At 39.1% G+C, this 14,185-nt stretch overlaps 3 protein-coding genes across 4 annotated transcripts; all 3 read left to right on the top strand.

Moving 5' to 3' along the window:
- The first annotated feature begins 449 nt into the window (after positions 1–449).
- Positions 450–4,023, top strand: LOC112192182 (riboflavin biosynthesis protein PYRR, chloroplastic). Its single transcript, XM_024331773.2, has 9 exons — positions 450–818; positions 900–1,034; positions 1,114–1,213; positions 1,296–1,421; positions 1,528–1,841; positions 2,044–2,163; positions 2,828–3,073; positions 3,154–3,279; positions 3,513–4,023. Exons 1-9 carry the CDS (start codon positions 450–452, stop codon positions 3,774–3,776), a joined length of 1,800 nt encoding a protein of 599 aa, XP_024187541.1. The 3' UTR covers positions 3,777–4,023.
- Positions 4,024–8,187: 4,164 nt separating this feature from the next.
- Positions 8,188–10,207, top strand: LOC112192396 (desmethyl-deoxy-podophyllotoxin synthase). Of its 2 annotated transcripts, none has more exons than XM_040517307.1 (2): positions 8,188–9,404; positions 9,537–10,207. In XM_040517307.1, exons 1-2 carry the CDS (start codon positions 9,303–9,305, stop codon positions 10,146–10,148), a joined length of 714 nt encoding a protein of 237 aa, XP_040373241.1. In that variant the 5' UTR covers positions 8,188–9,302; the 3' UTR covers positions 10,149–10,207. The 2 variants fall into 2 exon arrangements, with proteins under 2 accessions (XP_040373241.1, XP_024187876.1); XM_024332108.2 differs by having other exon boundaries at positions 8,188–9,454.
- A 399-nt stretch (positions 10,208–10,606) lies between these two features.
- Positions 10,607–12,589, top strand: LOC112192395 (cytochrome P450 71D8). The gene is made up of 2 exons (XM_040517216.1): positions 10,607–11,667; positions 11,757–12,589. The coding sequence occupies exons 1-2, from the start codon at positions 11,467–11,469 to the stop codon at positions 11,877–11,879; spliced, it is 324 nt and encodes a 107-aa protein (XP_040373150.1). The 5' UTR covers positions 10,607–11,466; the 3' UTR covers positions 11,880–12,589.
- The last annotated feature ends 1,596 nt before the right edge of the window (positions 12,590–14,185 follow it).

Raw genomic sequence — 14,185 nt, 5'->3', positions numbered from 1 at the left:
TTGCACTGCATTTTCCTTTGGGGCAACTCATATGCCTAGTAAGTAACTCAGTGTCCTTGTTGTCAGTGAGGTATTGATATTTGTTCATTTGGATTCCCATGTAACAAATTCCTTGCTGAAGCTCTTGGGGTAGAAAATGCAAGAGCATAACTTGCATTGTTTTTTTAAAAAGAAAAACAACCATAACTTGCATCAAATCTTTACAATGCAAGCTCAAATCATCAGAAAGGATGCAGAATGTGAGATGTGCATTATTCATTTCATTAAACCAACCGGGCATAAACAAAGGACTTGAGCTCTCCTCATCTTCCAAATGTCTAGAAAGCTAAATGATTTAAAAAAAAACAATAAAAAAAAGGTCTATTACGATCACGTGCATGATGCGTGGGAGATGAGTGTGAGTATGAGTTGGGGTGTTATCTGATGCAGTCATCCGTACGTGAAGTTGGATGGCGCTCACAGTTTCTCCTTCTTCTATACTCTGCAGCTGCAGCTGCAACTGCAACGCAACTCCTTCGCATAACAATGCCAACTCACTCTCATCCCACGCGCTCCATGCCTCCTACATCCGACGCGCCGTCGAGCTCGCCGGTAAATCCGCCGGCTTCACCTCTCCCCACCCCAACTTCGGCTGCGTCATCGCCACTCCTTCCGGCAAAGTGGCCGGCGAGGGCTTCCTCTACGCCCAGGGCACCAGGCCCGCCGAGGTCCTCGCGGTCGAGGCCGCCGGACAGCTCTCCCGCCAAGCCACCGCTTATCTGAACATGGAGCCCGGCGACTGCCACGGCGACCACTCCGCCGTCTCCGCCCTCGTTCAGGTTTTCAGTCTCTCTCTCTCTTAATTCAAGAAACAAACTTAGTTTGACTCTGATTGTTTGTTTGTTTTGGATGATGATCAGGGCGGGGTTGAAAGAGTGGTGATTGGGTTGAGGCATCCACTGCAGCATCTAAGGGGCAACGCCATAAGGGCATTGAGAAGTCAAGGCTTGCAAGTTGAGGTGCTCGGTGAGGACCTCAACAGCAAACTCATCGAGGTAAATAAATAATAAAATATGTGAATTACATATCTATATCTATCTCCGGTGCCGCCGAATTTAACATGTGATGAAACAGGAAGCTCGGAAGTCGTGCCTGCTGGCTAATGCTCCTTTAATTTGTAGAGCTGCTTCTCGAGTCCCCTTCTCTGTTCTCAAGTTTGCTATGACCCTTGATGGTGAGCACCTAAATTAGAATTATGCAACCTCTTAAACAAGGGGCCTGAATCTTTGCTCATTGTCTTTCTTGGTGTTAACTAGGGAAAATTGCTGCTTCCAGTGGACATGCATCATGGATTAGCAGCAAGACATCTAGAAATCGAGTTTTTGAACTGCGGGGTACAAGTGATGCCATCATTGTAGGGGGAAACACAGCACGCAGGGACAGTAAGTGTTGTCATTATTGTCTCCAAACTTTGTGATTCCTTGTGTTCATACAAGTTGGAAATGCTCAAGATGTTGTCTTATCTTCCATCTCTTTATTATGAATCAGATCCGAGGCTAACTGCGAGGCATGGAGGTGGACATATGCCCATGCGGATTGTAATGACACAGACACTTGATCTCCCTGAGGAAGCAAACCTTTGGGATACCTCTGATGTTTCTACTATAGTCGTGACACAAAGGGGTGCGAGAAGGAGTTTCCAGAAATTTCTTGCATCTAAAGGAATTGAAGTCGTGGAGTTTGACATCTTAAACCCCAGAGAAGTAATGGAGTACTTCCATGATCGTGGATATCTTTCAATTTTGTGGGAGTGTGGAGGGACACTATCTGCAGCCGCTATTTCATCTGGAGTAATACATAAGGTTTCTTTCTTGCTTCTTTGTCTCTATCAATTCAAGTTAATCTTCTACTTTGGTCTGCTTAAAACTGATGAGTAACGAATGTTGGTATATATAATTTCAACAGGATATTGGAGAAAAAGGTGAAAACTCCTTTTTGCATTGTTTTTGGCAAGCATAATTTTGGTTATGTCTTTATTCTAGTAATGCATTCCATATGTTGCAGGTCTTTGCTTTTGTTGCTCCTAAGATAATTGGTGGAAAAAATGCTCCATCCCCTGTAGGTGAACTTGGGATGGTTGAAATGACACAAGCCTTGGATTTAATTGATGTTTGCTATGAACAGGTTGGTGGGGAGTTTTGGAATTTGATTAAAGTACCTTTCCTTGATCTTGTGTTAATCCTATGTTTCATCTCCTCATATGGGATTTCTCCTTTTAGTCTATATTTTTTGTTAAGCGACAATCTATTTATTGAACTCTAGGTTAAATTTGATTGAGAATATTCATAACTCTGAGATAGAATAGGATTTAGCGGTCTTGGATTCTACATGTGCAACGGCATTCAATCCAAATCACCTTGATACATTGGCTAACTGAGGTGTAGAGTTTTCTCTCTCTAGAGTAACTGTCCATTGAATGTGGGCTAGTTCTGGGGCAGATTTATGTTGCTGTGTGGTTATACTGATATGTTTTGATATGTGGTCCTATAAGGCTATAAGCTAAACATCTAGCAATCTATAAGCCTAATCTTAATTTACCCTTGCTCAGGAGAGAGTCCAACATTGAACTCACTAATTAATCTACTGAATATATATGACTCAGACAAGTTCTTTTTCATAGAGATCGACCACTTGAATTTTCTTTGTACTAGTCCCACATGTCATGGACAAAGAGCCATAGGATCTTTTCCATAGTTGTGTCATTGGATGTAAGTCATTATGTAAATTGCTAAAGAATTCTCCTGCCTTCTGATCATTTTGTTTTATGCTTCTGGAACTTGAATGATAGGTTGGACCTGACATGCTTGTTAGTGGTTTTCTTCAACCCATACCAGATCTGACGCCTGTTATTCCATCAGTTGATGAAACATATGAAATTGATCCAACTGTCACTCCTTATGAATCAAGAATCATATTCTTTTACAAAACATGGGATCCTTATGGCGCTTTCTCAAATTTCTCTCCTCACCCAATTAAGATGCTTGATGTTGATGGTGATTATTCCACTTGGATGAGTGTAGAGCATTACTACCAGGTACTTCCTTTTTCTGCATGAATCTTCTTCTCATCTTATTAAATTGGCGTATTTCTCACAAAAGAAGTACTGACATGTAGGCTCACAAGTTTGTTGGGGTAGATGATCCTGTGGCACGAGATTGTGTTGAAAATATCAAGTCTGCAAAAAGTCCGGAAGAAGCAGCACGAATAGGACGGTCAATGCAGAGGCAGCACCCTTATTTAGTATGGCTCTACATAGATTTGATTGATTTTACATTGGTATCATCAACATCAGGACAAACAATCCAATCATGTTATGTCCGGCAGTGGTCATTTATGTGTAGAGAATAATATTTGAGTCTAAAATCTTTACAGTTATTCTGTTCTTAGTATAATATTGGGAAAATTTGATTCTTTTACTTAGACAGGTGGGCTATGTTGCAAGCTGGTTCTGACATCTTGTATGTGCTTTGCAGGTAAGATCCGACTGGGAAAGTGTCAAGATTGATGTGATGTACAGGGCACTAAAATGCAAGTTCTCAATATACCCACATTTGAATTCTATGTTGCTGTCAACTGCTGGATCTGTTCTCGTTGAAGCTTCACCGCATGATCTTTTCTGGGGTGGAGGCCGGGATGGAGAAGGCCTAAATTATTTGGGGAGGCTTTTGATGCAGTTGAGATCAGAGTTTCTTGGTGAGTCCCCTACATTAAGTGAGAGCTCATGCTTAGGGGTATAATCTATAAATTAGTTTATTCACATACCAAAAGAAAAAGAAAAAAGTGTGTGATTCACAAAACAAGGAGTTATAGTTCTTTCCTGTAATTGTTATTGTTCCCTTCAGAATAAAAAGTGGAATTCATGTATATGTAATAGGCCACGTATGTATCTTTATGAACAAGACCGTGGTCTGTAGGATTGGGATTTGGTTAGGTTCACATTTACCTGGGTTAAAGTTATAATAATCTCAATCTTGGTTTCAATCACTGTGCTGAATTGTTAATTTGACAGCTAAGTCAAGGTGAATAAACCAAGCAAAACATAACTACTAATCTAATCATGTATGATAATTATATATTATGCTGGTAACGGTAAGGCTTGTCTGCTGACTTCAACCTCTTCCTGGCTAGGAAGGGCCTTTTAGAAATTGAGACATGGATGCTTTCTCAGTTTCTCTATCCTTTTCTCTCATAGCCTTGTTTAGCAAATAATTCATATTGCTATATCTATTGAGTCCAATTCATATTCCACACGTTGCTTATAATCTAATATTAAAGTTGCATCAATTTCTTAAGTACATTGTATTATATCATGGAATAATCACTACCCGTTACCTCGTGCCTGCTTGGAAAGTCTACATGTAATTGCATGGCACCCTGTTAGTCAAATACGATGGTAGTGGACAACGAGACGAGTCTCTCTTCTTCTTTTTTTCAATAGAAAAGTGACGAGTCTTTTACCATTTCGGATGATTGAAGGTTTCCGATATGACTAAACTTTTACATGGTTAAGATAACTGGTTCCGTTGTTTGAGGTCTATAGTCTATTGTGTGGTTGTCGAATGAGAATGAATGTGCATTTTTAAGGTAAGGTTGACATTTTCTTTGGTTTTGACAATAATGTTAACCTTAGTGAGGAAGTTATACACTTATACATGGTCATAATTTATATGACGCGTACATACCAATCTCTGTATAAATGCAAGTTGAATAAAACCACTCAACATCACACGGTACCTCTGCTACTGCTATCTCAATTGTAAGAGCTACTCTCTCTTTAATATTGTGCCTAGCTAGCTAATAGGAATAGCAGCAGCAGCAGCAATGTTCCAAATCCAAATTCCTTCCCTTGATCTTCCTTTCTTTGCTAATTGTTTGGTTGTCCTAGTCATCCCTTTTCTTCTGTATTGGAAGACCCTTGCTCTTTCTCTATGCAGATCTGGTGCGCAATTTTATTTGGTTTATAGTTAATACTCATTTTCTGGATATATACACTTTCTTCTCTTACCCACTGCAACATGATTTTGGTACTCAATTGCACTTGCTTTGGTGGGGAATGATGGGAGCTAGCTTTTACTCTCTTTGGGACGCTAGAAATTCTATTTGTTTTGATGAGCGTCGCTTAACTGCTGATTACTTGATTCACTCTATCAAGCAGCAAATTCGAGAGGTTGATTCTTAGGGTTTTGAAATTATGCGTAACTCAGTAGATGGGCTTTGTATTTGTAGTGCTCTTGGAATCAGCGTTAGAGCCTCAAGAACACATCAAATTCGTGAGGTAAATTGGATGCTCCTTGTGCTTTTCAGTTAAAGGTTAATACAGATAGTGCTGCTCGTGGGACGCTAGGCCTCGCAGGCTTTGGAGCTATATTTCGTGATCACTTGGGCAATTGTATGGGTTGTTTGTTGGTTCTATGGGTCTTGCTATTGCCCTAGAAGCAAAGCTTTAAGCCATTATTCATGTCGTTTTAATCGCATCAAGAAAAGGATGGACTTCTCTCTGGATTGAGTGTGATTCAGCGGTAGCAATTCACTTTCTTGCCAATAGAAATTGCTCAGTCCCTTGGCGTCTAAGTGTTGATTGGGTCAATTGTTGTACCATTCTCTCCTCTATGCAGGTTCGTTTTTCACATATTTATCTAGAAGGGAATCAAGTGGCTAACTGCTTAGCTAACTATGGGGTGGATCATGAGGGGCATTATTGGTGGGACTCTTGCCCTCCTTGTGCTTCAGCTGCCTTTGTTCACAATCTGCAAGGTTTACCGAATTTCCGTATTAGCTAAATTCTGATGTGCTTGATAGATTTCATGCAAACGTGGTTTTTGCTGCATGGTTGCTATATTCATCAGTCTGTAACTATTTTAGCTCAGTGCTAACTTTGAGTACTTTATTTCATTTTGTTCTCAAGAGAGGTTTTGGTTCTTGTCCCCCCTCTCTCTTCTTATGATTTTTTTTTCTTTTATTAATAAAATAAAATAGAGGGACGGGCAGTGGGTTCCCGGTTTTGATGACCCCCTTTCTTTCGAGATTGTGGGTGGGTGCCAGTCACCCCAAATCGGCTGTCGCAGAGAAACTAATATCGTCTAATCCTCTATTTAATTTAAAAAGGGAAAAAGAGAAAAGAAGACCCTTGCTCAAAATGATATAAAGTTGCCCCCAAGGCCAAGGAAGCTTCCTCTTATTGGGAACTTGCACCGGTTGGCTTGGGTTGCTCTGACAGCAACTGCGGTCTGTTTACCACATCATTCCCTAAGAAACTTGGCCAAGAAATATGGTCCTATCTTGCACCTCAAACTGGGACAAGTATCATCCATTGTCATTTCATCCCCTGAATTAGCCCATGAGGTGTTGAAGACGCATGCCTTTGCTTTCGTAGGACAGCCTACTGTTCTTGCAATAGAACTCACTTCCTATAATCATTCAGGTATCGCCTCTAGTCCTTATAATGATTATTGGAGGCAAATGCAAAAAGTTTGAGTGTTGGAACTCCTTAGTGCAAAGCGTGTACAGTCATTTGCATCAATGAGAGAAGAAGAGGCATGGAATCTTGTTCAATCAATTAACTCCTTATCACAGCCACAGGGTCATGACCTTGATCATCTAGTAATTCTCAACCTTAGTGAGACGATTTTCTCCGCAGTTAACAGCATTACTGCTCATGCAGCCTTTGGAAAAAGGTGCAAATACCAACATGAATTTACATCATTGGTCAAGGAATTAAATGCATGTGCTTGCCACAGGTTTGGACCTGCCGGATTTGTTCACTTAGCTCAAATTCCTCCGTTATGTCACATGTACCAAGTCTTCCATCTAGAAAATACACCGAAAGCTGGATAGGATCCTTGAAGAAGTCATAAATGATCATAAATTGAAAAGACAGACCACTACAACCATTAGCAATGACAAATCAGCTGGTGGCGGTCACCTGTAGGAAGATGAAGATCTAGTTGATGTGCTTCTACAACTTCAAGAGTCCGGTGTGCTTCAATTTGATCTCACAACCAACAATATCAAAACAGTCACTGTAGTAAGTATAACTGTATAAGTCACATTATTATTTATTATATATAATCACAACTTTTTAATAACAAGCCAACTTGAGTCTTTTCATTTTCAGGATATATATTCTGTTGGAAGCGACACTTCAGCAATGACCATAGAGTAGGCAATGTCAGAACTCCTGAGAAATCCAATGAGCAATGAAGAAAGCACAAACTGAGATACGCCAATTTGTTACAGAACTAGCAAAACGAAATTGAGGAAGACTCAAAATGTTACTAATGCAATATGACAAAATGAAAGATGAGGCACATCCCATCAAACTAGTTTAGTTAACAATATACCCTGATTAACTAATGCATCTGCTATTCGCTTCTTGAAAATTACGAGAAGAATAAAAGAAACAGAACTAACAAAACCAAATTGAGGAAGACTCAAAATGTTACTACTGCAATATGACAAAATGAAAGAGGAGCCACATCCCATCAAACTAGAATCAATACTTCTAACACCATCCTCATGCTTTTAAGCACTATGCCATCTGAGTTAATATTAACCCACTCAATGATCGAAGGATGCCAAATTATCTCAATCATTCTATGAGCTTTTCAAAATCGACATTGTGCTTCAAAATTCTTTAATATTTATAGATCTTGAACTGAATTATTCATTGAATTATTTACAAGCCGACTAGCTGCTGTAATATGACCCGAAAGGAGTTGACAAATTGAAGCAATAGAAAACGACTTGTCGTCGAATCTTGTCTTGTTCCTACTTCCTAGCATGCCATACAAATCATAAGATCGTTGTGAAACTGATCAACCAAATTAGTGTTTTTTATTAGTAACAGAAGCAATCTTTTTTGTTTGTTCTACAAATTATTGTATTATGTGAATCTTGATGTCATTTACTGTTGTAGATTGCTATACTACAACCAACCAATGGAGATGTGCACTCATCAAACTAGGTATAATAAGTCTATGTTGCAATCTCCCTCAATCTCTTATCTTCACCTAACTTTGATTTCTTGGTCCGCTATTACTAACATTAAATTGCAAGAAGTTCTACACACACACACATTATACTATAACCAACCAATGGAGATGTGCACTCATCAAACCAGGTATAATAAGTCTATGTTGCAATCTCCCTCAATCTCTTATCTTCATCTAACTTTGATTTCTTGGTCCGCTACTGCTAACATTAAATTGCAAGAAGTTTCACACACACACACACACACACACTATACTATAAACCAACCAATGGAGATGTGCACTCATCAAACCAGGTATAATAAGTCCACGTTGCAATCTCCCTCAATCTCTTATCTTCTCCTAACTTTGATTTTTTGGTCCGCTACTGCTAACGTTAAATTACAAGAAGTTCTACACACACACACGTGTGTGTGTGTGTGTGTGTATCTTCTCTAATGTCTGTCCTTACTCTTTAGTACATCAATCGACTAGTGAAAATGTTCCGAGATATCCAAATTCCTTCCCTTAATTGTCATGAAGATCTTCCTCTCTTTACCTCTCTGGTTGTCCTAGTGATCCTACTTCTTCTGAATCGGTATTGGAAGAAGATGAGCCATACTAGTCTAAATGATGATGGTATTCTTCAGTTGCCCCCAGGGCCATGGAAGCTACCTCTTATTGAAAACTTGCATAAGTTAGCTTTAGCTGTTGGTTCTTTACCACATCATTTCTTAACAGACTTGGCCAAGAAATACGGCCCTATGATGCACCTCAAACTTGGACAAGTATCAGCCATTGTCATATCATCACCTAACTTAGCCAAGCAAGCGGTGAAGATTTTCTCATACCGACCTGGTCTTCTTGCTTTGGAAATCATGTCTTATAATTATTCAGGCATCATTGCTAGTCCTTGTAATGGTTACTGGAGAGAAATGCGCAAGATTTGTGGGTTGGAGCTCTTAAGTGCAAAGCGCGTGCAGTCATTTTCATCATTGAGAGAAGAAGAGACATGGAATCTTGTGCAGTCAATTACTCAATTATCACAGCCAATCAACCTTAGCGAGATGATTTTCTCCACCTTAAACAACATTACAGCTCACGTAGCCTTAGGGAAAAAATGCAAACACCAACAAGAGTTTACATCATTGGTCCACGAAACGATTAGGCTTTCTACAGGCTTTGGTGTGCCAGATCTGTTCCATTCGATCCAATTCCTCCATCATGCCACTGGGACCAAGTCTGTCCTTGAAAAACTACATGGAAAGATGGACATGATTCTTGTTGATATCATCAATGATCATAAACAAGTGCTACAGAGCCAGAGAACAGCCGGTGAAGATCACCTGCAGGAAGATCAAGATCTGGTCAACGTGCTTCTACAACTTCAAGAGTCTGGTGAGCTCCAATTCCAACTCACAACTAACCATGTCAAAGCTGTCACCCTGGTAAGAAAGCAGTTAGCACCTAACGAAACCAAGGTCAATTTATTACTTCAACTTAGCTGAACATGACCTTTCTAATTTCCAGGATATGTATTTTGCTGGAAGTGAGACTTCAGCGGCTACCATAGAGTGGGCAATGTTAGAACTTCTGAGAAACCCAAGAGCAATGGACAAAGCACAAGCTGAGATACGCCAACTTGTTGCAGGAAAGAGGAAAATCCAAGAGGCAGACATTAAGAAACTAAATTACTTGAAGTTGATCATAAAAGAAACTCTCCGACTGCACCCTCCTGGTCCCTTAATCCCAAGACAAGCAAATGAAAGATGCAAAGTCAATAGATATGATGTACCATCTGAAGCCAAGCTGTTAATCAATGTTTGGGCAATAGGAAGAGACCTGAAGCATTGGGGCCCCAATGCTGATTGCTTTGAGCCTGAGAGGTTTCAAGGTTATTCCATCGATTTTCGAGGGACCAACTATGAATTTATTCCATTTGGGGCTGGTAAGAGAATATGTCCAGGCCTATCATTTGCAACTATAATTGTTGAGCTTGCACTTTGTCAGTTGCTTTACTTCTTCAACTGGAAACTCCCAAATGGGACTAAACCACAAGAGCTTGACATGACTGAATCTGTGGGAATGGCCACCAGGAAGAGGAATGATTTGAATGTTATTGCTATTCCTTTCATTTTGTAATGCTGCTGAAACAATAGTAAATAAAGTGTTATTGCTTTACTTCCAAAAACTACTTTGTAAAGGGATCTGTTGCATTACAATTTGCACAATGACATGCTATTAAGTGTTTTATCCTTTGAATCCAAAGAACTCCTGTCTTTGTTCTTATACCATGCTCTCTCATGTGCCGTATACTATTAGCCGTATATCAGTTCCTAAGCACTAAACTGAAGTTAAATATTAGCAAAACAAGAATTAGTGAATCGAAAATTGTTTAGCCATGCAATAACCATATTCAACACTTCAGATCTATATGACAGGCTGTACTTGTCACATGTAGAATCTGATATAGGCCATTTTCATGCACCTACTTTTTTGCTCACCAAGAGGGTAGGATTCACAGTTGTATTTAATTATTATTTTGGCACCTAATCACACATATAAGTCAACAATAATTACATAAACACTCATTTCTCTCATGAACTCTCAATCTCCTCCTACCTAGCTAGCTTGCTTCTTCACCTGGCATAGTTGTTCATCTGCTATTGCTATAGCTCATAACAATAAGCTATGTTCCAAATCCAAATTCATTCCCTTAATGATCTTTCTCTCTTAACTAATATCCTAGTTTTCCTAGTCATCCTAAATCTACTGAATTGGTATTGGAAGAAGACCAGTACTAGTAGCCATACTAGTTCTAGTCTTAGGTTGCCACCAGGGCCACGGAAGCTGCCTCTTATTGGGAACTTGCATCAGCTGGCTTTGGTTGGCTCTTTACCACATCATTTCTTGAGAGACTTGGCCAACAAGTATGGTCCTATGATGCATCTCAAGTTGGGACAAGTATCTGCCATTGTCATTTCATCACCAGAATTAGCCAATCAAGTATTGAAGGTACATGAGGCTTCTGCTTTCTCCAACCGACCTACTTTTCTTGCTAAGGAAGTTTTGTCCTATAATTGTTCAGGTATCATCTCTAGTCCTTGTAATGATTATTGGAGAGAAATGCGCAAGATTTGTGTATTAGAGCTCCTAAGTGCAAAGCGTGTGCAGTCATTTGTTTCATTGAGAGAAGAAGACATATGGAACCTTGTTCAATCAATTAGTCACTTATCACAGTCTTTCAACCTTAGCGAGATGATTTTCTCCATGATAAACAACATTACTGCCCGTGCAGCCTTGGGAAAAAAAATGCACACATCAACAAGAATTCACATCATTGATCCTTGAAACAAACAAACTTGTTGCAAGCTTAAACATCCCAGACTTTTTTCCTTGTCTCAAATTTCTCCGTCATTTCACAAGGGAAAAGTCTGCCCTTGATAGAATACATCTGAAGATGGACATGATCCTTGATGAAATCATCAGTGATCATAAACTAGTATTCAAGAAAAAGAGTACCATTATTGCAGCAACAGCAGCAGCTGGTGAAGATCATCTACATGAAGATCAAGATCTAGTGGATGTGCTTCTTCAACTTCAAGAGTCTAGTGACCTCCAATTCCAACTCACAACCGACCATATCAAAGCTGTCATTATGGTAAGTAAAGCTTTTTACGTACCCAATAATGGAATGAATTACTTAAAAGTCAATTTGTTGATACAACGTACTCATCAATAAATTCTCAGGAGATGTACTCTACTGGAAGTGAGACTTCAGCATCTACTATAGAGTGGACAATATCGGAACTTATGAAAAATCCAAGAGCAATGGAGAAAGCACAAGCCGAGATACGCCAAGTTGTTGCATGAAAGAAGAAAATTCAAGAGGCAAATATTAAGAAACTAGACTACATGAAGTTGGTAATAAAAGAAACACTACGATTGCACCCTCCTGTTGCCTTAATACCAAGACAGGCAAACAAAAGATGCAAAGTCAGTGGATATGATGTACCATCTGGAGCCAGGGTGTTGGTAAATGCTTGGGCAATAGGAAGAGACCCGAGACATTGGGGCACCAGTGCTGATTGCTTTGAGCCTGAGAGGTTTCAAGGTTCTTCCATTGATTTTAAAGGGTCCGACTTTGAATTCATTCCATTTGGGGCTGGTAAGAGAATGTGTCCAGGCATCTTATTTGGAACTGCTGCTATTGAGATTGCACTTTCTCAGTTGCTCTACTACTTCAACTGGAACTCCCAAATGGGAAAAACCCACCAGAGCTTAACATGACTGAATTAATGGGATTAAGCACTAGGAAGAGAAATGAGTTGAAAGTGATTGCAATTCCTTTCTTTCCATAATGCTATCGGGTCAATTAATGCTACTGGAAACAACAACCGTTTTAGATTGAATTTTATGTTTATTCTCATGTGTTTGCTAGCTGTATTTGGATGTCTTCTATATTTGAAATGTATTGAGTTCTAGTTTTACTTTGTGAGCTTTGTTGAATTAGCAGATAGGCATAAATATGGAGTGAAAGAATGAAACATCTTAGATTTGATAGAATAAAAGTGGACCTATCATCATCTATTTTCAGTCTACGAATTGGATTTGAACTTTGATCATTCATACGAGATGTATGTCAAGTACAATACCTAGAAACCTATTGAGACAATTATATAAGCTCATAGGTTAGGAATCTATTAGTTTGATTACAATTATAATCTGAATTAGTGTTGCATTAGGCTTCTTGTTATTGGTGACTTGTTTACTGAGAAACACCATTATGGGAGGATTCTTAGGATAATTAACCAATATATATAGATGGTTTTGGTCCCTGCTCTCTCTGTAACAAAGCGTCAAGTCTTGCCCCATAGAAAAGAGCTTGAATCAAGAGTTGAGGAGAAGATCAATCGTGCTTGTTGTTAAGGTCAATCTGTACAGCTCCAATAGCTTACACAGAAGAAGGTAGCAAATAAATCTTGTATTTTAGTTCATGTGGTGTTGATTAATATTAAAGTGTGTTTATGTTCTTGTGAATTGATCATGGTATTTGATTTGCTCATTAAGTTTAACAAGTTTTGCATTTAATAGCTAACAAATTAGCAGAAATGACCATTAATATTGTAACATCTAAACTGAACAATAAACAGTTTGTTATAAATTCAAGCTGTCCTTCATTTCAGTTTGCTCATAATTAAAAGACAATTGGAGTTGGTCATAAACTTTCAATTTGTGAAACATGAATGCAAACAGCTGCTAGCTCAATTGATTAAATGTAAGAGCTTCTCTTTTCTTCTCTAACATTATATGTTCCTAAACTGAATAGAAATAGAAATAACAACTTAATCGTATGTATGGATTTAGTTGATGATGTGCTTGGACAATTTCAGAAGTCTGATTAGCTCACAACTAGACAATATTAAAGCGGTCACCCTGGAAATCTGGTATAAATATTCAATTTACAAGTTTGTGTATCTTCTGCTTCAAGGTTATTGATATTCCTTTAAGTAACAAATCCCAGCTAGACTAGTTATAGCAGACCACAAGTAATCAATAAGTGCCATTCCTCTTCCATCTTCAAATTTTCCAAGGCTAGCTATTGTTTTTCTCTGTCGCTAGATGTATCTGCTTGTTCCATTGCGGCCAGGACACGTTTGGGCTGCACTTGGGCCAAGATTGGCTTGGACAGGCCTGGGCTGAAAATGTGTATTATGTAGTCTTGTTTTCATGAGAACCAAGTAACTAATGGCACGTTTACTTGGAATAGAAAATAATCATGAATTGGAGACAAGTGGAATGGGAGAAGAAAGGAATCGGTATTGATTCCGGAGGAATGATTCCTAAACCCATCTCCCCCCTTCGTAATCGAATTCCTGAGTATTCAGGAATCAATTCCTGAGTATTCAGGAATCAATTCCTGATAAGGAGGTGAGACCTACATTCATTCCGATTCCTTCATGTGTTAGTAAACGCATGAATTCTTTTACCCGGAATCATTCCGATTCCTTTATGTGTTAGTAAACGCAGGAATGTTTTTACCCCGTAATCATTCTCTTTCCTTCCAACTAAGTAAATGTGCCCTAATACAATTGAGTTTGAAGGGAATGAGGATAGGACCCCAGGTCCCCAGCACAATTCTGAATATCACAAGAAAAGGTGAAAAACCAAGCGCGTTT

This window comes from Rosa chinensis, chromosome 3, assembly GCF_002994745.2.
Source record: "Rosa chinensis cultivar Old Blush chromosome 3, RchiOBHm-V2, whole genome shotgun sequence".
In the NCBI taxonomy this organism is placed as follows: domain Eukaryota; kingdom Viridiplantae; phylum Streptophyta; class Magnoliopsida; order Rosales; family Rosaceae; genus Rosa; species Rosa chinensis.
The sequence above is the reverse complement of the archived record's forward strand: the minus strand, read 5'-3'. Positions and strand labels throughout refer to the sequence as shown.

What these genes read in the sequence shown, in the direction of transcription:
- LOC112192182 (XM_024331773.2), top strand. Translation starts at nt 450, where the DNA reads ATGGCGCTCACAGTTTCTCCTTCTTCTATACTCTGCAGCTGCAGCTGC. An exon ending in TCAACAGCAAACTCATCGAG is followed by an intron (nt 1,035 to 1,113) that starts GTAAATAAATAA and finishes GTGATGAAACAG; the next exon opens with GAAGCTCGGAAGTCGTGCCT. An exon ending in AGAGGCAGCACCCTTATTTA is followed by an intron (nt 3,280 to 3,512) that starts GTATGGCTCTAC and finishes TGTGCTTTGCAG; the next exon opens with GTAAGATCCGACTGGGAAAG.
- LOC112192396 (XM_024332108.2), top strand. Translation starts at nt 8,507, where the DNA reads ATGTTCCGAGATATCCAAATTCCTTCCCTTAATTGTCATGAAGATCTT. An exon ending in ATGTCAAAGCTGTCACCCTG is followed by an intron (nt 9,455 to 9,536) that starts GTAAGAAAGCAG and finishes TCTAATTTCCAG; the next exon opens with GATATGTATTTTGCTGGAAG.
- LOC112192395 (XM_040517216.1), top strand. Translation starts at nt 11,467, where the DNA reads ATGGACATGATCCTTGATGAAATCATCAGTGATCATAAACTAGTATTC. An exon ending in ATATCAAAGCTGTCATTATG is followed by an intron (nt 11,668 to 11,756) that starts GTAAGTAAAGCT and finishes ATAAATTCTCAG; the next exon opens with GAGATGTACTCTACTGGAAG.